The following is a 25983-nucleotide window of genomic DNA, read 5'->3' as shown; positions in this document are numbered from 1 at the left end:
GATGATTACTTATTAAGTGAAAAAGTTGTCCACACAGATTTACATCCAGACATTAAGGCCACCCCCAAACAATGTGAGCTCCCTTTGTTTTATTTAAGCTTAAATATCTGCAGCTAAAGCCAATTGTTTATTTTAACACATAACACTGACGTCTGAGTCCTGCAGGGATAGTCTGACAGCGCACATCCAGAGGTTCCCACTCACTTTGCATAGTAAACCCAACCGTCTTTGGTGGACCTCTCTTCCCATCCAGGCGGTAACTCATCTTCACTGTCCGTATCGTCCATACCAGCGTATTTCAGAGCTGCCATTGCTCAAGCTTTCCACAGACACGGCGCTGTTTCGCGGACAAGCACAATAACAGCTACAAAGATAGCTGCTCTGGGAGATTAAAAACGCTATCAGAAAAATGCTCACCCGGCACTTCCGCAACAACACGTTGACGACAGCCGAAGTGCCTTCTGGGATATTGAGGAAATTAATCTCTGCCGTATACGTTGTAAAAAAAAAAATATACAATTTAATGCGGATACAAATGTGTCAGAAGTGTATGGAGTTAAATTTGTTTCACAATTATTCAATAAAAAAAAACCTAATATGAATTTTTTTAAAAATAAAATTGTGATCAAAATTTTTAACGTCAAAAAAAATTAAATAAAATTAAAATATTTGGAAATAACTTTTTCACTTTATGAAATAAAAATTGGTGATTTAAAAAAAGTTAAAGTTTTGATCAAGATTTTATTTTATTTTATTGACATTAGATTTTTTGATTGAATAATTGTGAAAGAAATTTAACTCCATACCTTTCGTCCGATGACAGCTGGATGTAGCCTGTAACCATGCAAGGATAAGCAGATATTGATGACAGATTAAACAAATAAAATATTTTTTGTTTGTTTGTTTGTTTCTTGTTGTTTTTTTTTTAAACTGCATTGGATCATACTACAAAAAATTTAACTTTCAACAAGAATCATGAATGGTAAGCAAATAAAAATGAAGCGGTAAAGCTAATATCACCAGGTTGGAATCCAATCAAAATAAAACTGAAATAAGACATGCAAATTAACGTCATATGTAAGTAACATGTAAGACAGAATTTACAGCTTTGAGCCTGGTTATTGTCTGATGGCCTCAATTTGAACAGGACCTCTTCAGTTCCTCTGTATGCAAAACCAGCTGCATCCACCTGTTCCTGCTGCTTTACCTGCCTGTTAACCACCCTATTCTTCTGTTACAGGTGGCCTGCCTGACTGGGAAGTTTACAATGTGAATTGAACATTTATTGAACTTGAATGTTCAAAAAATGGACTTGCAAGTTCATTTATTGAACATCATCTTTACAAAAAAAGGGAAAAGGAAATTGGGTACATTTTATAGGTCCTGATTCTAAGTATGTGCTATTTTAGCCTTAATAGCGTACCCAAAAACACTTTAATGTAATTTATTGCTTATCTCTAAGAGAAAGCAGGGGGTTACAAACTTCTGTTTCATACTTTTTGAAATAAATACTAACATTTGATTGGCTAACCTGACCTTCAAACAAATTGTTTTGCCTGATCAAAGTCAGTCCTGCACCATCGAGTTTAATTCATATATACTTGACAGATTAAATTAATCCGTGCTGTTGATTGTATGATTTATGAATAAGATATGAGCTTTTCAGTTTAAGGCAGTGATGCAATGAAGCAGTGGGCGGGCTAAAACTGATCCTTGTTTAAATGAATGGTCAGAAGCTGACTGGTTTAAACAGGTCAACCAATCAGATGTTGCGGTTTATTTGACAGAAACCAGTGGCAGCTTGAATGATTTCATGGTGTGCTGCAGCTCAGCAACTATATAAAAAGGTAAGGAAATAATTAAGATTTTTACTGTTAATTTGATTTTCATGTATTTGCTAAATTAACGCATTCAAAGAATTATGAACTTTCATTTACTTACCTAGATTTTATACAATAACTTATTTAATGTAGATGCTCAATTTTGTAAATATGGCCTTTGATGGGAAGCCGTAGTTCTCTTATTGCAGCCAGAGCGCATGCGCCCCACATTTTAGTAGGCGGGGCTGCTAGATGGGCTGACCAACAGTAGTCAAGTGTGTGTGTGTTTGTGTGTGTTCGTTGGGCGAAACGTGTCTATCAGCAAAGACACACACATTCATAAGCGGGAGACCTTGTAGATAACGGGATTTTTTTCAGGAATTTGAAGTTTTATGTTGGTTTCTCTGAAATAGTTTCGATGCTATACTATGTACGGCACGGAATTTGGCCTTTGAAGCGCAGGATTTATCCGACTCCGTTTCCACTGAAGACTCTCCGCTCCTCCTCCCCCTCGATGAAGCGCTGCGATGCCCTCTGATTTTATATCCCTCCTTAGCTCGGATATTGACCTCAATTCCCCTAAATCTCTATACTCTAAAGGTAAGCTTTCAGTAGAGAAAGGCTTCTGTGGAGTCTCGGCTCCGATTGTGTGTATGTGATCGGCAGCCAAAATGAATGTCTTAACGGCTCATGTTAAGCTGCTAGCTAGCTGTGGTTAGCTTCTTTTCTGCTCTTAGCAAGACGAGCTAACTCAGTTATCAGGTTGGTGGGCTGGAGAGCAACAACCTGTTTGCCACATGCGTGGAAATACACCTTTCTCCGCTGGGGCCGATTGAAATCATAAGATATTATCGTAATGCTAACATTTAGGTGCCAGCTGGTTGTTCGCATCATGATGAACTCATTTAAGAGCTAACGTAAAGCTACGTGAGGTCGATTTGCTGTTACTACATTGTTCAGCGGTTTAAGGTACTTAAGTCCTGCTCAGATTCTGCACACAGTGTGTGTGTGCGTGTGTGTGTGTGTGTGTGTGTGTGCGTGCTGGTATGTACATTCAACACTGAATGGTGTGCATCGCATTAATGCACTCCTGTGTATTCCTATAATTTCTGTTTAACGTAACAGACAGCCCCTCTTTTGTTTTGGTTTGCTCAGTGGAGCCGACCCAGAGTTATCCTCCTCCACATTCTCTAGTTTCAATGAAAGTATGAAGTTGATGGCCCCTCCAGGGTGCGTATAAAGCTGCCCGCTGGAGTTGAAATGTAATCTGCCTCTTAATACTGGTGAACACGTGTCAGCCAACTGCTCTGTTATTATTAGGAGGGCGTAGCTGGACGATGAAGACCAACGCTCTTCGTCATGTCTTTGTGTGATTAGCTTGGTATGTAGCTCAGTGTCGGCATTTAGCTCAAGTTTTATTTCCAGGTCTTTGTGTTGTGTCAGTCATCTCAAAACTTGTATCAAGAGAAATTATACGAATTAGTTTCTGGAAAATGGCTACTCTTGTGCTGTAGCATGTTTAAAATAAAGACCTGGATTATTTTCGTTAACAGGCGGGGAATTTTATTGAAATTAGCATATTTTGATCCAGAGATGATTGAAAGTCTTGTTCTCATATTTTAACTTGCTAATCTGATTGATTTTTTAAAGCAATAACTAAAGGTAACTTTCCTTTTCAACAAACGCACAGGGAAATTTAAAAATGTTTTTTTTTTTTTTCAGCACAGGACATATTAAAATGTCAGAATTTTTTAACTTTGTGGTTTAAAAAAATATCATAAGGTCATAAGTAAGGACGCTAGATAGTGAGAATAGTACTAAACAACTGGGCTCAAATCAAGGATGCAAATTTCAAGGCTTTACTAAATGCCATACTGGATAAGCAGCGTTTGTCAGATTCTGAGTTGTGTTCTGAGCCATTATTTGTCAGATACTTTTTTTTTTTTTTACATCTAAGTAATACAACTCGGATGGAGTCCAATAAGACAATGGTCAGACCCCTTCTAGCTAAAAGGGTTTCGACCTTATATGTTTGAGCAAGATCTACTTAGACTATAATGGACGCTAACATGGATCCCAAGGCTGAAATAAACAGTACTCCATTCTGTAAAAGCATCTTGTCTGACATCATTGAGAGATGTTCACAGAATGTCGACGTTGGTTGTTCATAAGTGTACATTTTATCCAGTTAAATAACGATCTAAAACAAAAAAATGGTTGAGACTCTGACTCTGGCGTTTTGTTTTATAGAGGGGGAATTATATATATAACTTGAGTTTGCTTTTTAAAGCAAAGTCTGGGAGTCTCTCTCTCTGTTCATTGGGAAAGAGTTGAAGTCAACCCGTTGCTGTTGCAACCAAGGTAGAGTGGCTTGCCACAATAGTCGAGTTATATCTAAGAAAAAGTTGGCTTGGCAGCTCGAGTTTGTGGAGTAGTGGATGACATGTACTAGGCACAAGGGATCAAAAACACACCAGAATCACTCTGGTGCAACATCTGAGGAGAAATGCTTCTCTACATTAAAGTTTATTGGGTGGGGTGGGAACTGTTAAAATAAAAGTAACAAGAGTGTTTTTTGGCATGTGTCATGGCCTATTATTAAGATCGGAAGATGTTTGACTCAAAATTGAAAGCATAGTGCCTTACATAAACCTCTCCCTGTCTCCTTCGGCTTGTGTGATGCCTCTATTTATAAAAAAAAAATGAACATATCCGTAGTATTTAATCAACATACTTGGTGATTTATAATCAGTCAAAGGCAGCTTAAACAGAAGTATGTCTTTATAGCCACATGGTTGAGATGAGGTATCTGCTTTTGAATTACACTGTGATTTTTATGAGTTTATATTACACTTTAATCCCAGTTAGATATTAGTCAAGGTTGTCAGACTGTTTTTCTTGAGAGGTTTTGATGTTAATTTATTATCTAAAGCCTACCACACTACTGCCTTTTCTGTCTGTTGATTATTAAAGCAGGACCACTGCTTTACAGCATCATGACTTGCAACTATAAAAGCAATGAGGAGATTGGCAACTGTTTTCTCTGCACCTGCACCGCAATTAGTTTTTGAATTGAACAAATTGGTTTGACAAATAAGCCGAGATATTGGTTGATCATAAAGGGGGAACAAAGAGCCAGGATGTGAATGTAGGCAATGGTGTCACACAAAAAAAAATGACAAAACTGGTTTGCAGGAACAATCTACATATAAAGTCTATGCTTACAGTGTGATGTATTTGCAAAGAGTTGTCTGTTGTGTCAGTCAAAATTTGTGGTTTTTAGCAACTGGTTTAGCCCTGTGGACTCTAGGTCTTAAATATTGTTTTTGCAGTTCCACACATTGAATGACTTAAAATAGCTACATTTATATAATAGTTTAACATTTTAAATTAATTTAACAAAAGCTAATTAATGACTCAATCAAAGTAAGATTTGGGTATGTGCAAGCGACAATAATTTAATAAAACCTTAAAATGAGCTAGTACAAATATATTTTAGAGACCAAATGGTGTGTGTTTCAGCAAGGCTTTCAGATTAGCTTTTTTGTTTCATGTGTAATGTTAGATTGTTAAATCACGAGGCCTGATCACAGTAATGCTTTGTTCTTTTACTGATTCAGTAATGTTGGGGTTGCGGTTTTTCTCCCGTGCACAAAATCTCCACTCTCAGACTGAATGGGAGACTTTCTTGCTCAATGTTTAAAAAAAAAAAGCCACAAAAAAGTATCTTCAGTGTATCTTCCGCAAGATAAGATCATTACTTTTAGTACAACACACATGATGCTGTTTAGTTTTTAACATTTGTGTGTTCTTGCACAATGCTTTGCTTGTATATGTTCTTCGTGTTGTTTTCAGACTGAAAACTGCTGGATTTCAATCCGTTTCCATATTTTCCTGCACACCTCTTTGCAGGATTGTTGGATTTATTCATTCAACGTTAAACATTCAGCATCACAGTGAATGTTCTCTCGCACCATAAAACCATTACAGCTTCCACAAACCGTCTCCTCACAGCTCATCTCTCTGCCATGGGATGCCTTTTTATAAAACTGCTGCTTCCAAAAAAAAGTCAAGTAATTCTATTGTTTTTTGTGTTTTTTTTTAGAAAACATTTGCCGATATTTCAGAAAGCAGTCAACGTTTTTGTCCCTTATGAAATAAACCTGCTTTCATAAACCCCCTCTGCGAGGGTTAAGAGCTGCTGTCTTAAGCTTGTCCCAGATTTTGTCATCACTTAAAACCTTGGTGTTGCTACCCAACAAAACCTGAACCTGCCTGCTGGTGCCACATCTGTCCTGGCTTCCACGAGCCAACAGAAAGCTCTGTGACCCTGAAATGTTTAGGTGAGACCGCCATATGGTCGCACTCGACAACATAACTGTTTATTTATATCTCAGTAACTGGGTGAGTATCGGAGTTGGAGTACGTGTTGGAATCTAGGTAGCAGGAGTGCTTATCCGAAATATCTAGAGAGAGCCTTGGTGTATGTGTAGGGAAGACAGCTGGCTACGCAGTCCGTTTAGTCCTGGGTTTCTCTGGGTCTGCTTGGTATTAACTTTTTATTTTTTATTTATTTTTCATTATTTGATTTATATATTTCTCCTGGCTCAAAGTGAGACGGATGAAAAAACAGATCACATTCAAAACCAGTGAAGAAGCAAACATGATTGAAATTCTCTCCAATCTGTGGAGTGCAGTTTTTCCTGCCTTTAAAGCTGTTTCACTTTTCCATTTATACAATACCTACCTCACAAATCAATGTGGCTCCATACTGGGTTAGGCACATGTAAACCAAACCAGGGTGCTTAAGCTGATGTGTGGCTTTACTTTTATAAATTATGGAGATAAATACTCCTGAAAATGCTTAAATCTCACATTTTATTTTAAGACTTTATTTTCTCTGGCAGTGATTCTGATGTCCGTTTGGCCCAGTTGACTGAGAAATGAGAGATTCTAGACGCTGATCAAAGCAAAGCATGTGTCCGTATTGCATATTGTAGTCACATAAACCAATTTCCTCACAGTAGACCCAAGTATAACGTATAGAAACTACTTTAAGTTCCTGTTTGTGAAAGGGGATGCAAAATGTCCCATTAGGTCCCATAGTGGGTCGGGACCATTTTGTGGCTAAAAAAATGAGGTAGAAGATGGCCAAAATTACAAAATAGTGAAATAACAAGGACCTATAAATATCATAGCGGCCTACATTTCTAAATTGATTGTTTCACAATCAATTTAGAAACCAGCCAACACCAGATTGTCAGTAAACATCTCTACAGATTTCCCAGTAGTCGACCCAATGATGATGTATTTTCTTTAGTGGTACGTCTAGATTCAAAGATTGATGTTCTGACCCAACTTTGCGCTCAGCTTTTTAGCACAGCATCAACACTATTATGTCAAAGCAACAAATGATCACTTGGTCTATTTTTTATTTATTTATTTATTTTTAATATTGTATATAAAAAGTCTTCGGTCCAAGTTGGCCGACTACTAAGTGAAGTTTTCTTCACCATTAGATTTGAAAAAAGATCTTCATGGAGTTTATCTCCACTTTTCTTTCCAGTTTTGTTTACCAACACAATGATACGGTGGACTGTCCACTCAACGTAATGTCCACATTGGCAGTAATAATCGGTTTCTAAACGTGGAGGCCATCAGTCTGAGAACCCATCCACAACTGGATGTTTGCAGCAGTTAGGCACCAGTGTTCTTTTCTCTCAGCTCCAACAAGACACAGAACTGTTCAGGTAAAATCATTTGCATTTTTTTTTTTTTTAAGTATTATTACTAGTCCATCTTGGTGGTAATTTATTTACAGAGAAAATAAAGCCTTTGTCAGATGTGTTTGTGGGAAACAAATCTCTTTTTTGTAGAACTCTAAGAGATTACAATTTCAAACAACAGAGGATTAAAACTAAAACTGCAGAGTGAATAGAAGGAAGTATGTGAAGTAATTGGAGATTAAATTATATAGCCTATATAGTTGGTTATTTTAATATTATTTGTAGATAAAAATGGGGTTGATAGCTGTACTTTATTTTTTTGTTAAAATTTTTAAAAGTAAAAAAAGACATGATGAATAGTTTAAAAAATGCATTCTTTGTAGTTTTTTTTTATTTTAGTGCATTGTTTTTTTTTTGTTTTTTTTTTGCACTCTGACTAACACTTTTGTTTTGCACCTATAACTCTGCACCAAAGTAAATTCTTGCTATTCGTGTTTTTATTTTTATTTTTTAATTTGCAACTGAAACATATCCTTTTGGTTCGCCCTTTCATCTAAGTTCTCCCTAACGTAGCCGCAACCCTGCTGCAAAGAATAGAAACCGACCGATGCCCTTGTATCTTGGCAGGACCTCTGAGGCATGCGTAATGTGAGCAGCACATAACTATGAGATGACATAATTTAATTGTTCTCGGTGTAGGTTGAAGTCAAACCTCCGCCTGGGTGACTTTTCTGTTGCAGAGTACTGTTATGACTGATCTCAATTTAAACTTTACGAGACGGCGTTTTTATTTTCTCTGTTGCAGATTGGGCACGACTGCAAATTCGTTTGAGTAGCATCGCCTTTGTTTTGGTCTTATTAGAAATATTGTAAGGATAACTGATTTTTAGCACTTTGAGTCGTCGCCTCAATGTGACATTTAAATCCATTGTTTTAATGTAAATAAAGTCTTAATAATAAGGTTCAGAGATTAGGTCAAAAGAGGATTAGATTGAATTTTTTAAGCCAATTACATCCAGTATCTATGCTCTCCATCACTGTAAAGCTGTTATGGTTCAACGTTTTACAGACTTTTGTATGGATTAAACAACGTTTGCAGATGCTACCACTGGTCACCTGATTTAAGTATTGCTATTTATGGATATAAGCAACCTAATCTGTGATGGTAAACCTCTCTTTGCAGTTTGTCGGCATCTGTAAGTGGAATTTTGCATATTGCTAGTTTATCTGTTCTGTATTTAATACAAGCTGTGCATGTGTGTCAGTGGTGCCAAGACTTTCCTGTTCAAATAGAGATGGTTGGATTAGAAAAGCGATGAGATTTGAGGTCTTTCTATTGAGCTTTTTCGATCATAAACTTAAATATTGGTTTGCATGCAAAACGTCCCCCAAACCAGCAGGAACTACCACAATGATGCTATCATGTCCCCTCGAAACATCTAATGCTTGAACAATAAATTCCATAATGTGCTGCATGATGGTTAAAGTATGTCTGAACTAAATGATTAGATCCACTAGTTTATTCACTCTTTGAATAATAAGTTTTATGTTTAACTGATTTTGAGCACCTTTGGTGTGACGTTTCTTTATTATACGTAACTCTTTACCTACATTAATCCCAACTGGAATAAATTAATAAGCCTGTTTTGTGTCCTAATCGCACACGTCTGAAAATGAAATCAAAATGGTGATGCACTAAGTGAGCAGAGGACCGGCTTTAACCCAGCGTGGAGTCATTTTGATCAGGTCAATCCAAGTCACCTAATCTCCGGGAACCTCCTCCTACGACAGATCACAGGATAAGCGGCCATTCTGGTCCCTCTCATGTGATGTCCCTCTGTTGTTCCACAGAAGTATATCGAGTTCCTGCTACTGCACATGTTCTGCGTTACAATGAAGATTTTTGTTCCTCTGGTTGCTGCTGCAGCAGACAAATAGCTTCTGTGCACGTTTGAACACACATGCAATAGACTTCAGCTCCTCTGTGCCAATGATTATAGTTTAGACTGAGGTCATGTTGGATTGGCAGTTAATCTGCAATGAATGCAGAAACAAAGATCCACTTTCTTTACACAAATAAAGCTTTTAGCAATTTAAAAATTGATTTTCGATATTCATAACATATTTCGACTAGTTTCACCCATTAAAATTCTTTTATTTGTAGTGGTAGCAGACTTGTCAAGATTTCTTGATTATCCCCAATAAACATTAATACAAACCTGATCTTGATTTCTGGCTTTCAAGCCAAGTGGTCCTCTCATGATCCCCTTGCTGCTCTGTAATAATGGGGCCTGCCTATTAGAGCCCCAAACATTAGCAGGCGCGCTATGAACGAGCTTGATAAAACATGGCGTCTGCTTTCGTTTTTAAAACATTCACATTTTCCTGCGTCTGAACTGTGCGGATCTTTGTGTGAACGTGACTGGTGATGTGTCCGTCGTTCACGTCACAGAAGTGTGAGATCAAGTCTCCTGTCAGCGTTAAGACGCTGCCGGTGCCAAGTGTCGGATGACTACTACACATGCTGCCCGCTCCCAGCGCGCAGCTGAAATATCCGTGTCATAGTGTTGATGGGTGCCTGTTTCTTAGCAACCGAATTGCCGACTGATGTGTTTATCAGCCAGCAAATGTAGTTTAATCCTATGTTATTGCAGAGGTTGGACATTTCGACTAGGAATTATGCTCGAATCAAATATCATTGAGTCTCTTCTGCTGTTGGTGCACTGCAGGAGGCTAGCTCAGTTTATCAGTGTTGCGTTAGTGTTATCTGTAGGTTTTCTATTTCAGTAATAGAACCACAGGGCTCAATCAGTTTGCGCTACAGAAAAATGTGGCGAATGATTCAAGTGTTTTCATGTATGAATAGAGAGTAGGGAAAAATGTTTGCCTTTCCAGACTTATTCCCCATAGGTCTGTCCGTCCAGTCTTTTGTCCATTTGTTTTTCCATCTGTCTCCGTCCATCGGTTTGTCCACTTTTCCATCCAGTCATCTGTCTATCCCAATATAGCAGGTTCCATATTTAAAGAAAGTAACGCATTTGAAATTCATGCCACAAATTATTCTAAATATTTGGTTTTTGTAAAAAAAAAAAAAAAAGTTTTATGTGTGAACTCTGAAGGTTTTGGTCTGCAAAAAGTATGGCATTTTGACATATAATGAAATATGTAGGAACCCTCTAGGTTTTTTATTCAGGGTTTTCCCCAGTGTATTATAAGCCTGGCGGGCCACCAGGCTTTTTCTTGTCCCCCCACCAGGCTAAGCATTACTTATTTAAGTCTTTTTCAAATGTTTGCATTTTTTTTAAGACTTTGTAGTTGGTGTTCAGGAATTAAACTTCCAATCTTTCAATAACACATATCAAGTGATATTTTCAAATTCCCTGTCAATTTTAAAAAATGTTTAAACTCAAAAAACCCAAAGGGCTGCTGGATGAATGACTGCACTAGCAACCAACCACTGGGCTTAGCAAGTTTTCTGGGGGAAACCTTGGTGTTGTACTGATGCTAAACTGAGTTTGGATTAACTGCCAGAAAAGGTAGACGCAATAAAATTTTTGTTTGAATGTTTTTTTGTTGTTGTTGTTGTTGTTTAATCTGGAAACATATTTTCTGTGAAAATAGTTTTCAATTGTCTTGTTGATCTTAAACGGTCTTAACCCAGGCCTGCAGTGCAGCCTTCTCGTCTCCAGTCACACAGATCTATGATAGACAATCTGATGCATCTTTTTTTCTTTCCACTGAACTAATGCATGTTCTCCTGCTCACCCTTTATGGCAGAGTCAGTATATGACCTCCTCCCCAAAGAGCTCCAGCTTCAGCCATCGTCCACCCAGACAGACCCACCCACCATGAGCCAGAAGAGCGGGGGAGAGGCGGGACCTCCTCCCTCTGCAACGTTGGCCTCAGGTGAGATATCTGCCCAGCCAAGGAAAAACCCTGATCTGGGATCAGTTTTCCTGTTCCAATCTACTCCCCAAGTTAGCAGGGGCGAAGCAGCAATTATGGCCTTGTGATTGTCTGGGGGGCAACTTCACCCTTTCATCCGAGGCCAAATTAGTTCTGAATAAACCTCTAGATTTTAGTGAAGTATTCGTATTTTTAATATGTTTGGTGGTGATGTAGCATCACAAGGCTACTAAGGTGGTACTTAAGATTAATTCTTATTGATATCCAGTTAAATTAGAAAATATCTTGAACGATTGTCTTTTCAATTCATCACTTGGGCCTGTTGTTTTTTTTGTTGTTGTTGTTGCTGCTCCAAAAGCCTATTACTGTAACTAAACTGTGACATTCTAGCTTTTTCTAGCAAAATACAGAATGTCATGAATTAGTTTTTGAGCTGCTGTTTAAAGTCAGAATTTTGGTATTTTGGTTAGATGATGAAGCCGTTATGATATTTAAAACCAAGTCGACGCTTATTCCATGATGCCTGCCATTTACACCGTTGGGAAGTTATTTCTCCTATAAAAGCTGCTTTCCTTGATTGATTTACATTTCAGATCTATGGCTGCATTCGTCTTGAATAGAGTTGATGCATGGCACTGCCTTAGCAGCAGCATGGGAAACACTTAGCTTTTGAAGCAGCTGGATTTGCTTTAGATTTACCAGATCATAATACAACTAAAATAATCCATCTTGCCAGACTCAGAGGTCTTGTATATTTGTTCCTGAAACTCAAAGGCTTGAGCCCAGAGGAGTCATGAACTGGTGCCTACAGGGGGTTTTAACAATCAACACTTCCCTTTCCAGTGGATAGGGGGGAAAAAAATCTACACAACTGGGTTAACACGATTCGAGTTTTGTGATGCAAGAAGTGAGACTAAGAGATCATTTCATATCTTTTTTTCCACCTTTAAGGTCATTTGTAACCTGTTCCACTCAATTGAAATCATTGTGTTTTTTTGGGAAGTAAAATAAAATGTTTGTATAAATGTGCACACCCTCTAATACTTTTTTCAAAGACTCTTTTGATTTTATTACACTGTATTTGGGTGGGAGTGGATCAGCGTGGTACATCCTGACGTCCTCTTTGCAAACAGTGTTCAGTTCTGCCGGATTGCAGATCCAGAGTCTCCTTAGGGGCAGAGCCTTTCCAAAACTTTGCTCTAACTCCTTTGAATCCTTTCTGTCGATGGTTTCGGATGTTTGCTTTCGTCGATGCGTTAAAAGACGACGTTTCTCTTCATCCTAAGCCTTCTAACAGAAACCAAAAGGTTTTGTGCCGGCAATCCCGAAGAGACACTGTTTGCGTAGTGTTCTTTTGGGAGACTTCATAATTTGTGTTTTCACATTTTGGCCAGAAGTTGATGGGCTTTGTTTAGAAAAAAAAACTTCCAGCTTGCCACCACAACGCCCAAACGCATGAATACAGGAGATGTAGTAGTAATACTGCTACAGGCCAGGGCTTGTCAGAAATGGTCAGAAAAAGGGATACATTGGTTAATTGTAGGCAGAGACACATATTTGGTTATAAGAGGATGTGCACGGTCATGCAACCATGTTATTTGGGTTTTGTTTTATCTGATTCCTGACTGCTTTTATTTATTACTGGTTATATCCAATGTAATACCTCAAATTGGGTTAAACTTCACAATTTGAGATTTTCACAGAAATTTCTTATCAAGTCACCTGAGTGCTTGGCCCTTTCAAAAAACGAGCGTAATAGTCTATGGTAATGATATATTTGGGCTTCCTTAAGATGTATGTCGTAAGTTCTCCTCTGTTTAAAACGAAACCTGAAGAATGGATAAAGATCTTTGAGTTTCCTGTTAGACAGACATCAAATGTATTCTTTTTTTACATCAACTATAAAATGCAAGTCTCAGTGACTAATTTACTGTGACTGCTGCTAAGAATAAATCATAACCTGTCCTCCTGTGAATCGTTCCAGTTGGTGCTTACTTTAAAAGCATGGTAACATTGGAATGAGATGTTCTTTACCGTTTCCCTGATTTTTTTTTTCCATCTACATTTTAATGCTTCTACTTTTTTTTTTTTTGTTGCTCAAAGGTCTGTTGACAGTTGAAAGACATAAACTTAGCACAAATGGTAGTGAAATGTGTGTTTAGTTTATGATTTCTTTGTTGTAAAAATGCTTCTTTTCAATACATGATAACCACTGGAAGCCCGTTTATGTCTGAGAATTACAAAATGACTTTTTGGAGGCGAGGGGCAGCATCTGTCATTAATAAAACAAAACTTGTCACTGTCGGGCTAATGCTATACAGGGTTAGCCAGGTGAGATTTGGTCATCCCACATGTCCACTAATAAGTGCCAAACTCTTGCCCTCCACAATGATGACACTTTGGATGACCTGTCTGCTGGTCAACCATCTATTGAACACCTGTTGGATCTACTTGGGGTGAACTGGTTCTGCCAGAGTGACTAACACAACCACATTAACTGTTTTGTTTTTAGACCATATGCTGGCTAAGGTATGGGATGTTGTCCAACATCAGTGTGTGACCAGAATGTAAACGTGGTAATATGGATAACAGTCACCCATTGACTGTTTGTTAAAGGAATAACTTGTTAAATTTCCGTTGTCTTGTTTTGTTTTTTGACATCAAACAACAGTTAAAGCAGAATATAAGCAGTTTGACTTCATCAAAGAGGGATTGAGAAATTTTTTCCAGATTTTACTGACATGCTTAACTCTACTGCTCAATCCTTACAGATATGGAGCCATTTAAAGGGACATAAACGGGTTTTCCAGCGGTGTAAGACTTTTATTTTTTATTTTTCCCCAAGGATTGTAACAAAGAGCTTTTTGTGCTAAGCGTACATTAGATGGCTTAGCAGTTCATAAAAGGAAATCCTCTGCTCCTGTATATTTTCATTTTATTTTATTTGAATGAAACTATACCCTTTCTTTTAAATTATCCATTTTTCCTCCCAACTTTTTGAATAAACATAAAAGTTTTTACTTTGGGCGAAACAGTCAAGTTGCCCCTTTGGCAGTCACTCGTTTGTATATTTTAATTTTTTATTTTTTTTTTTTTACAAGGTTTTAGCGAACCAGAATAAAAACTTAGATCATGGTTTTAGGGCTGCCAACATCACCTGCAGCTGTGAGCGATCTTCTAACAGAGTCTGATGTAAAGAGCAAACTAACTTGGCCGGCAGTCGTGTCGGAGGGAGCGCTTTTTTGTTTTATTGCTACCTTATCACTGGCCTAGCTGGCCCTAAGCAGCGCTGATCAAAAGCATGACTACTGTAACGTCTCACAGATCATCATTAACAAAGCGCACATGCTTTTAGGTGTCTATAAATGGTCGACTTCCAAAGCTACTCCTTCCTTCAGTGTATTCACTCATCCAATTTAGTGATTGACAGAAGTTGAGTCTTGAATGATCAGCTCTCTTGTTGCTCATTGGCTGTTTCGTTTTTATTGCAGGAAGTTCCCTCTGAGGCAGGGAGTGTCTGCATATAAAATGGTCTGCAGTTCACTGCTCCATAGGTCAGAGGCTTGTTTATTCTGTCTCCATGGCTACGCTCAGTCCCAACCAAATCTTCCAATTGGCATGCACAAACTCTACTGTTTTTTCTACTTGAATGCACATTGCACAAACTGTGATGTAACCCTGGCAATTCTTTTATTTATTTTTTTTAATGTATTTTTTAATTTGGCGCCACATTTATCCAGCTTGCAAAATTTGGCTGTACAAGAAAGTTTGACCAGGTTTTGTTCCGTTTCTTTCTGGCAATGTGTATGTAACAATTTGTAGCTTGCTTTTGTTTTTGTAAACAAAGCATGTCAGTTTTGTCACATTGATTTTTTTTATTATTTTTTTTAATTGGGAGGTTTTTTTTTTTTTTTGTTGTTTTTTTAATAGGAATCAATCAAACAAACATACAAAAAAGAAAAACATTGTGGGACCAATAGTACCCTTCTCAACTTTAACTTCAGATTATTTGATCAATGCTTGGCAGCTCTCGCATGCACAGTGAGAGTGTAAAACCGACAAACGGTCTGTTGAAATTAGAGTTGGGAAGAGGGGAAATCAGAACAAATCATGCACAAATTCAGCTGCTTGAATGGGACTGCTAGCCTGCTCTGTGCTGAACATCTGTGCTAACTGGATCTGTGTGTGCTACTGCAGATGCCACCTCTTCCACCTCCAGCCCCTCTGCCTCTTCCTCCCTGGCCATGGGCCTCTCTACTTCTTCCTCAGACCACCTCACGGTCTCTCAGCACCTCCACTCCACGGGAGCGGACGGGCCCGGAGCGTCAGAGATGCAAGGCATGGAGGCGGCCGGATCGGCGCCCAGCAGAGGCGGCGGCGGCGGCGGAGCGAGCGCCACAGGCGGGGACGGAGGGACCGGCGTGCTGTCGGGGCTGGGCGTGCAGCAGCTGCAGAACACGCCGTCAAAGCGGAGGCCCGTGTTGAGCATCTCGCCGCCGCCCGAAGATCTGTTTGACGACAGCCAAATGTCGTGCCAAGAGGAGCCCGCCGTCGCCGCGGCGGCGTGTCCGGACTCGGAGCACAGCAGCAGCATGTGGGCCGACGACTCCGTGTCCAACTTCAGCATCATCAGCTCTGCCTCGTACAACGACAACACGGAGGTGCCACGCAAATCCAGGAAACGGACGCCCCGCCAGCGACCGGGCCCCAAGCCGACCCCTCCGGAGGACAGCATGGACGTGTTTGACGCGGACAGCGCCAAGGGTCCTCACTTTGTCCTCTCACAGCTGAGCACAGACAAGACCAGCTCAATTGCGAGGTGTGGACCGTCTTCAAACCTTATTATTTCTTCATTTGTGACGACGACGTTGGCTTCGATTATTTGTAGCAGTACAGTAGAAGCTATTCATTTTTCTTTCTGCTCTGCAGTGATTGAATCTGTCCTTTTGTCGTGCAGCTCTCTCGATTCAGGAACTGCGGTGAAAGGTGGCTCGCTGTCTGCCCAGTTTCCTCAGAGGAGTGACGGGAAGGAGCTGAAGATCCTGGTGCAGCCAGAGACCCAGCACCGAGCCCGGTACCTGACGGAGGGCAGCAGAGGTTCAGTTAAAGATCGCACACAGCAAGGATTCCCAACTGTCAAGGTTTGACTCCACAAACATCCTCAGCTAAGTCTTAGACCAGAAAGGATTTGAAAAATGCTCAAACTGTTATCCTGAATCACTACTAGTGACCGTCCTGATGGTAATTCTGTATTTCGGCCATCTGTTTATGTTTATAATGATGGTTAGGAACCACAGGAAAAATGTAAAATGTTGCCCTCAAATAAAAATAAATAAATAAAAAAATTAAAAACCAGTGAAATTCTCTCTTTAGCGTGTTTTTAAAGGTTTACATTTATCTTTGGGTTCTGTAAGCGACTCCAATGCCAAAATAATCGAGTTGGTCAAATATGGATGGCATCATTTAAAAAAAAAAAAAAAAAAAAATGGCTTAAAGAATAAAGTCCTCAGACTTTTCTTATTCAGTTTACTTTTTTCTTTTACATGTTTAAATCTAAATAAAACGTCATGGAACATGTAGGAACCTTCTGAAGCTTAGCGTTTCCTCTCGCTTATTTTCTCTTCTTTTTATTTTTTTTAACGCTCTGTCCACAGTTGGAAGGCATTAGCGAACCAGTGGTTCTCCAGGTGTTTGTTGCCAACGACGCGGGCAGAGTGAAGCCTCACGGTTTCTATCAGGCGTGTCGAGTAACGGGACGCAACACCACCGCCTGTAAGGAGGTGGACATAGACGGCACAACGGTGATAGAGATCCCTCTGGAACCCAGCAACGACATGACGCTAGCGTAAGAAAAGACGGTTTTATTTCACACGGAGGCTCGTGATGTTCATGCAAAGTACGCAGGGCTTATTTCTCCTCCTCTGTGCTGCGTCTGCAGCGTGGACTGCGTGGGGATTTTGAAGCTGCGTAACGCGGACGTGGAGGCGCGAATCGGCGTGGCGGGGTCCAAGAAGAAAAGTACACGAGCCAGGCTGGCCTTCAGGGTCAACATCCCCCAACCCGACGGCTCGGTGCTCACCTTGCAGGTCCCCTCATCACCCATCCTCTGCAGTGAGTTTCCAGGCTTTTTTTTTTTGTTGTCGTTGTTTTTAACTTAATCATGATATTCATGAGTAAGTTATGAATATCATCCTAAAAATCTTATTCTTGGACTCCATCTCCATCCAGCCCAGCCAGCTGGACTTCCAGAGATCCTGAAGAAGAGTCTCCACAGCGGCTCGGTGAAAGGAGGCGAGGAGGTTTTTATAATTGGAAAGAACTTCCTCAAAGGAACTAAAGTCATATTTCAGGAGAACATCGCAGGTACTAAGGACAGTTTAATGGGTCTCGTTTCTGAGCTTTTCTGTTTGCATTTTAAACGAATGACGAAGAATGAAAAACGGTATGCATTTCCTCTCGACTCCGTAGACGACAATTCCTGGCAAGCCGAGGCGAAGATTGATACGGACCTTTTTCATCAGGTACGTGCAAACTAACAATCCTAGATACAGTGCCTCGCAAAAGTGTTCATGTCCTTGCATTGCAACCACAAACGTCAATGTGTTCGATGGGAAACTTATGCCATAAACCAACAAAAGGTGTCATAAACTTGTGTATTCCTCCCCCCACCCACTACTTCAGTAATCCTGAATGATCCTGGAAGAAATCTCCCACAAAAAACGCATCAACAATTGTCCTCACTATTGACAATTATGTTCTACTTTGTGTTTGTCTGCAACATGAAATCCCAACTTTGAAGTTTGTGATTGAACGTACCACAATCGGAAAAATGCACGGGGCATGAAAACCGTGCAGGACTCGGTATGTTTAAATGTTTGCACCACTCGTGTCCGCCTGTCTCTAACGCAGCTGACCTTGTATTCCAGAACCATTTGGTGGTGACCGTCCCTCCGTTCCACAGCCAGTCCATCACCTCTCCAGTGTCCGTGGGGATTTTTGTGATGACCAATGCCGGTCGATCACACGAGGCCCAGGCTTTCACCTACACTCCAGAATCAGGTAGAACAACTGCAAAGCCATGCAGTCGCCTTCGACGTGCTCATATAGTTCATCGTCTATGTGTCTCTATTCTATTGAATTGTTTTTGTAAGATGTGTGGCATGAATTCAGTCTAAATATGATCAAAACTATGTAAATGCCACTAAGCGAAAAAGGGAAAATTAACGGTCAGGGGCCATGTTGCTGTGTTTTTCCCTCCGTTTCTGTTCAGTGCTTGTATCTAATAATAGCCATGGGAGTAGTTTAATTACGCCTTCAAATATGAATTGGCACCTAAACCCTCGGGATGTGCCAGAATTATGTCCGTAAAATCTTACAAAACACATTGAGACCAGTTTTTAGGTAGATCAGGCTTTAACAAGGACATAATTTTTCTCCCACTTCTTTTAAATGCAGCCATGAAAAATACCAATGATGATCATTTGACAAGAATGAGTAAATATTTTAGTATCAACAACATTCGACATGGGCTACAAGCCAAAAGCTAAATGAACGTTGGCACAGTGAGTGTGTGTGTGTGTTAAGTATTTAAAAGTAGAAAGGAAAAACATGAATTAGTGATGCACACATTACAAAGCATGAATCTAGTTAAGTCAGGAGACTAGGAGTGTCTTACATAAGAGTATAAAATAGTCGTGTTGGTCCAAAGATGTGGTTCTGTGGTTGTCTGAATTAATATCATTGATCGTTTTATCTCCAGTGGAGCTGGAGAAATGGAGGGGAGGGGGAATGTTCTTACAGAAGCAAAGTGCATAAAGATGCCATTTAGAGTTCATGCATTGATAACTTATCTGTAGTGTCTGCACACAGTAGTAATTCAGCAAGTTTAAGAGTCTGTGTCATTCTTTAGCGTTTCATAGGTCAATGTTCTCCTGCGTAACAAGCGAAGTCAGGTACAATAATTTGCAACAGGCAGAAGAATTGCCTTCAAGAAGTTTGCTTAAAAAAAAAAAAAAAAAAAGGCAGTCTGATATCCTGAGTAACGCAAAAGAAATGAGAGCTGTTTCAACTCTTCCTCAGAGCGCCCGGTGGAAAAACGGCTGCAGCAAGACCTGAGTCGTTTACCCGAGATTAAATTAGATCATGTATATTTTATAAGTTAGATCGCTGAGGCTTATTCTCTTAGCCTATATTTAAACCTTCCTTCTGGGATAAATGTTAATACAGCTTTTGGCTTGAGGTTATGGAGCAGCTGCAGGGGAACGGAGATGGAGAGACGGAGAAGAGACTAAATGGCAACGATAAAGAGAAGCATATGTGAAGGTGGGAGGGGGAGGGTGAAGGTACAATGTGTTAGATGGTGGCGAGCTGTTCTCGCCACCACAGGTCCGGCGGTTTTCATATTGCTGCAGAGCAGAATCTGTTCAGATGCCTTACAACAAAAATAATTGGTTCAAAAAAAATTTGGTTCTGCAAATCATTTTAAATTGGTTTACAATGAGCTATTAAAGATGCAAGTGATTAAACAGCATTTTATATGAACTGGTCAGAAGCTAGCCAGGTGCTTTCTATGGTTGTCTACCATCACGCATGTGTCTGATGGAGCAGTATGAAGGGGAAGCTGAACTACATTCAACATTTCACAATTAAAAATCTAAAGAGTGTGGTGTGCTTTTTTTTCTTCTTTTTTTTAATCCCTTCACAGAACAGCTGCATTTATGCTGAGATTAACTAACACTCACAATTCACTACAATTTTATAAGTATCCGACTGAAAAAAATTCAAGCCACACTTTTCAAGTTTTTACTTATTTATTTTTTTAAATTACAGAAAAACTTGTCTTTTTTTTTTCCACTTTTCAGTTATGCCTGTCACATAAAATCAACAAAACATTGAACTGAAATGTGTGATGGTGTCAGGAGATTGAAAACTTCCTCTAAGCTCTGTTTTCACTCCTCAGCCGATAGTTCAAGCGGCCAGACGGTCAAAACAGAAGGAGCATCGCTGGTCAACACCTGCATCTTCGACGGTCAGATCAAATCCGTGTCCTCGGAGCAGAGCGACTGCTCTGGTCAGCCTTCCAAGCGGCAGGAGGACACGCCCATGGAGGTCTCCAGCAACCCTCAACCCACAGATGTTTTCAAAGTAAGACGTTGTCCTGTTTGAACATTTATCTTATCTCAATCACGGTTGGTGCTAACTTTCCCCGCGCTCTCTCACTTAGCCGTCCCCGGACCCTCTGATCTCAGTGCAGCAGACTCTGGAGCTCAACTCGAGCCCGCATCCAGGAGGAGAGGCTTTCGAGAGCCCGATGCCCCTGCAGCCTGAAGACGTCGAGCTTCCCCAGGCGCCGCCCGTCTTTCCCAGCCTGGAGTCTCTCGGCACCATTCAAAAGCAAGAGATCTCTTCCACCACATCCTTTCCCGTGTCGGGAGACACCACCATCCCCCCGGTGACACCGGAAGTCCCCCAGCAGTTCCTCAGAGACCCTCAAGAAAGCCTTTCTCCGGAGAGCTCCGATAACGGCGGGACCATCTTGGTCGTAGCCATGCCTCAGATGGCGGCTCCCGCTCAGCCGCCACCACAGCAGACCCAGGTAGACCCGTTTCCCCATGAGGGCGTGGCCCAGTTGGAGCGGGCGGTGAGGGAGCTGCAGGCTGGAGGCACCACCACCCTGGAGCAGGTGCTGGAGGTGGCGGTGGCGCAGCAGCAGCTCAACTCCGTGCTCTACAGCCCGGCGCCGTCGGCAGAGTCCTTACAGCAGCATGTCCAGGAGAACATGAACAGCCTGCGGTTGGGCAACTCCGATGGCTCCCTGTCGGCGCGACAACAGATACAAATGCAACAACAGCAGCAGCAGCAACAGATACAAATGCAGCAACAACAGCAGCAGCAACAGATACAAATGCAGCAACAACAGCAGCAGCAACAGATACAAATGCAACAGCAGCAGCAGCAACAAATACAAATGCAGCAGCAGTACCAGCAACAGCAACAAATCCTTGAAAACCTGCAGCAGCAGCAGCAGCAACAACAACAGCAGCAGCTGCAGCAGCAGGTCCTCAGCAACATGCAGATCCAACAGCAGCTCATGCTGCAGCCTCAAGACCAACAGCAGCTGCAGCAGCAGCAGCAGCAGATGATGGAGAATATCCAGCAGCAGCTGCAGCAGAATCAGCAACAGCAGGTCCTGAACAACATCCAGCTCCAGGATCAGCAGCAGCAGCAGAACCAGATCCTGAGCAATCTGCAGCAGCAGCAGCAGGAGCAGCAGGTCCTGGAGAAGCTGCAGCAGCAGCTGCAAGCCGAGCTGCTGCAGCCACAGATTCACTCCTCCCCCCAGGCGCAGCAGCCCGTCTCCCTGCTGCAGCAGGCGGGAGAGCTGCTCACTATCCAGACCAGCTTCCCGACGCCGCCGCCGTCCCACACGTCCCCGCCGCAGCAACTCTTCCAGTCGCCGCAGCCGCTGGCCGAGACCCAGAGCTCCCAGCAGCAGGTGCAGGCCGCCCTGCTCCAGAACACGCTGACGGTCCTCTCCGGCGGCGGTCTCGGATCCGAGCAGCAGCCCACGGGGTCCACCATATTCCTGTCCACCAACCCTCAGCCGCAGCAGTCACAGCAGCAGCCCCAGCTGGCCTTCATCTCTTCCATGGAGACGTCGTCCAGCCAGCCCCAGCCCGTTTCCATGTTCCAGAACCAGCCCCCGACCCAGCTCTCCCAGCCAATGGAGCAACAGCAATCCCCGCAGCAGAACCAGCAGCCGCCGCAGCAGCTCCCGCTGGGCCAGCAGGGCACCTTGTTCCAGAGCATCCCAAACCACTCGCAGGCTAACGCCGTCCCCCAGAACCAGATCGCTCAGCCCCAGCAGACGGGCCTGCTCCTCTGTACTTCGGATCTACTGTTCACCACCCCGGCTCAAGCCGCGCCCCCCATCGCAAGCATCAGCGTCGGAATCCCCCAACCGGACGCAGCCGAGCCCATGTCGTTCCAGGTCCAGAGCTCCTCCGGCAGCAGCGCCGCGCCCGCCGCGAACCAGCAACAGAGCCTGTTCCAGGAGCAGCAGCCCATGCAGGTGACCCCGAGCTCCGGTCAGGTTCCCAACAGTCAGCCGGTGAAGCTGTTCATCCCGCAGACATCCCTGTCAGGGCTGCAGGGGACCATTGGCTCCCAGGAGCTCAACACCGAGGCGGCAGCTCCGACTACAACCATCTTTGTGGTGCAGGGTGGCGTCGGCGTGGTCGCCAACCCGGGCCAGCAGCCGCCAGAGCAGCTGTTCCAGACCGCAGTGGGCGGCACCGTAGCGCCGCAGGGGCAGCCCAACCTATTTGTCTTTGGCATCCAGAATGGTGAGACAGGTTTAATCTTTATTTATTTATTTTTTTATCATCTTACCAACAGACTTTGGTTCTTTAGAGTGGAGTAGTCGGCGTCCGTGGTGAAGATGTGTAAAAAAAAAAACTTTTAAATAGCTTCACCTTTTAATTTCAATAATATCTTACACTAAATATTTTACAATAATTAGTGCATCATTCAGTCACGTGTAAAAAGCATTTAAATTTTTCTTTTCCATAAAATCAACTGGGCTGCAATTACTGAAGAGAGCAAAGCCACCTGGAATTTTTGTATTTTTTTATTTTTGTGAGCATCCAGTAAATAAATATCGAGAAATGCAACATAGCTTAAAACAATTTGGTTCTATTATTAATTAAAATATGACATGACTACATGCCAAAACTTTTAATAGAAATCATAATTAACAATATTCGCAATACCTAGTGCTGTATTAAAGTATTGCATATTTCCTGTCTTTATTTAGTCATTCTGGCTCTTTAAATGAACCCTAGCGTCTGATTGGTTAAGACCAGTCTGTAGGAGTGTTACCCTGCCCCCTCACGCTGCGTGCAACGCAGGAAATGTTTTTTCTGCCATGAAAATTATGTCCGAAATATAAACGTAATCTTCATTAAACAAAATATGAAAGAACTTTTCGACAAACAAACCGTCAACTGATTTCCCCTCATAAATGAACAGAATCATTATTGCCTTGCATCTTAGCAGCAAAATGGATCTTCTTCACTCGAGAAGTGAAATGCTGAGCATCCTTTGAGACAGAAACGTTTGACACACCCAGATGGTCAGAAGGACACATTGCATCAAACGCCTTGCGTTACAAAAATCACCGCTCTGTAAACCAGAATTACCTGAACTTCATGAAGCTTTTAAGATCGTTGGAGTTTTAATGCCAAAGTTGGAGCTGTGGCATTAAAACCGCTTCATTCACAGTAAATGACCCTGTTCTCTCTTCCTCTCAGACTCATCCCAGTTGCTGAGTTCTTCTGGACCGAACCTGCCCGCTCAGACCCAAGCCCAGAACTCCGGTCACATGCAGCCTCTACTGGATCAGCCCATGCCGCAGGCCGCGCCCGGCATGCACAGCAATCTGCAAAACACTCTGCAGGCACAAATGCAGACCAGCCTAGAAAATGCACTGCAGTCAAACACCCAAACTCCAATGCAGACTCAGATACAGAGCAGCTTGCAGAATCAGATGCAGGCGACCATTTCTGCAACGTCTGGCATGGATAAAATCGAGGACATCCTGGAAAGTCTGCAGAAGCAATGAGACGGGTCGGGACACGTGTGGCTTAAAGTTACATTTCATCAAATTGGCAAAGGTGGCGTGTTGGTTTTTGCGCCAATGCCATGAAACAAAACAAAACAAACAAAAAATCTTAATGCTTAATAACAATATGCCCTTTTACTAAAAACCCAAATTATGAGGTTTGACATGATTTTTAAAAGGTCATTATTAATTCATTATTAATTTTAGCTATCGTTCATTACTCTTGAATTGTTGAATCCACCTTTGTAATTACCCATCCTGCAAGTTAACGAGGCCCGGAGTAACTGCTCGATGCATTAATGTTAAAAAAGAACTGCAGTGTTTTTGTTCTGTGTTTAGATGATGTAAGACTCAGAGATGATGCAACAAACCCGCCAGGTGTGGGAGGAGAAAAAAACTGGGATGGGATAAAGAATGTCGGCCACTTGGAAACATCATGCGGAATAGGGATGGAATGTCGGATGCTCTGGATAAAGGCTGAATCTCATTTTGTGAATGTGTGAACTCTGAGGTTTCATTTCACTTCAGGGTTTCGGTCTGTCAATCGGGGAAACTTTAGGATTAAATGTAATGTTGCTAAAACGGCACATGATTGAAGACATCTTTGGTTTTAGTTTTTGGCTTTGAAGAATTCTCACAATTTTCCTCAAACCTCGGATTTGCCCGCCTACAAATCCATTTAAGTTGAAAAGCTTGTTTCTTTGAGAATAAGGACGTGGTTTTTTTATTATTATTTTTTATATTTGCTAGTATGCATTTGTTCTGCATTTGAAGTGTCTCTGAAGAGGAGGACAGAAGCACAAAGCTACCAGTGGTTTTACTTGAACTAGGCATGGGAAGGGATGAGATTCTCACGGTACAACCTTGAATGTCACATTTTTTACAATATTTATACAAAAATGAATTTCTTTAAAAACAAATATTCAAAGGGCTGCACAGTGGCGCAGTTGGTAGAGCTGTTGCCTTGCAGCAAGACCGGCCCCGGTCTTTCTGCATGGAGTTTGCATGTTCTCCCTGTGCATGTGTGGGTTTTCTCCGGGTCTTCCGGTTTCCTCCCACAGTCCAAAAACATGACTGTCAGGTCAATTGGTTTCTTTAAATGTTTCTCTAAGTGTGTGTGTGCATGGTTGTGTGTCTCTGTTGCCCTGCGGCAGACTGGCGACCTGTCCAGCGTGTAACCCGCCTCTCGCTCGGAACGTTAGCTGGAGATGGGCACCAGCAACCCTCCCGACCCCACTAAGGGACAAGGGTGTAAAGAAAATGGATGGATGGACAAATATTCAAACTGCTTCCAAATTAACATGTAATTTTACTATTAACTTATCTAGTTTTAAGCAACAACATAGTCCAGCCACCTTCTAAATTTAGTAGCAGCAGAATATTACTGCTACTGTTGGCGTCATTCCGAGCGCCAACAGTATAACGAGTTGATATTAGTTACTCGGACCATTCAGGCTGTAATTTAAAAAGAGCCTTAGCTTATTGAAAGAGATGGGTGGTGCTTCTCTAGTTTCTACACTATGACTGGAAATCTGTCCAAGCAGCCGGAAATAGTTTTTTATTTGTAAGAGAGAGGAATGAAGTATTGGGGGGGCCTTCTCTCAGCCGGTCCAGCTACGTCAAGCTCAGTTAGCTAGCCTGCTGTTAGCTGCTTACCAGACATGCTAGTCATACTTTGTCCACTGAAGTTTTAAAACAGAATTGCCGTAATAAAGGTGATGGGTGGCTGAAAACTGTTTTTTCTTTTCCTTTTTGAATGTGGAGTTTTTTGTTTTGGTTTACCCTGATGCCTCTAACTGACCCATGCTTATGAAAGAAAGAAATAAAACTTCTCATTAAAATGTAGCGTGAAATTAATCGGGTGAGAGGGGAACATTACACAATCACAAATCGGGTTCAGCCTGTTGAA

At 41.6% G+C, this 25983-nt stretch overlaps 1 protein-coding gene across 1 annotated transcript; it reads left to right on the top strand.

The window, feature by feature from the left end:
- The first annotated feature begins 2066 nt into the window (after positions 1-2066).
- Positions 2067-24387, top strand: nfat5a (nuclear factor of activated T cells 5a). Its single transcript, XM_015017762.1, has 13 exons — positions 2067-2420; positions 11324-11452; positions 15650-16271; positions 16410-16593; positions 17107-17297; positions 17391-17563; positions 17681-17815; positions 17921-17973; positions 18379-18511; positions 20412-20596; positions 20676-21345; positions 21421-22797; positions 23764-24387. The coding sequence occupies exons 1-13, from the start codon at positions 2348-2350 to the stop codon at positions 24072-24074; spliced, it is 4236 nt and encodes a 1411-aa protein (XP_014873248.1). The 5' UTR covers positions 2067-2347; the 3' UTR covers positions 24075-24387.
- The last annotated feature ends 1596 nt before the right edge of the window (positions 24388-25983 follow it).

The sequence above is a fragment of the Poecilia latipinna genome, unplaced genomic scaffold (assembly GCF_001443285.1).
Source record: "Poecilia latipinna isolate Pla-1442-1.1 unplaced genomic scaffold, P_latipinna-1.0 Scaffold2183, whole genome shotgun sequence".
Lineage (NCBI taxonomy): Eukaryota > Metazoa > Chordata > Actinopteri > Cyprinodontiformes > Poeciliidae > Poecilia > Poecilia latipinna.
This window is presented reverse-complemented; position numbering and strand designations above follow the sequence as displayed.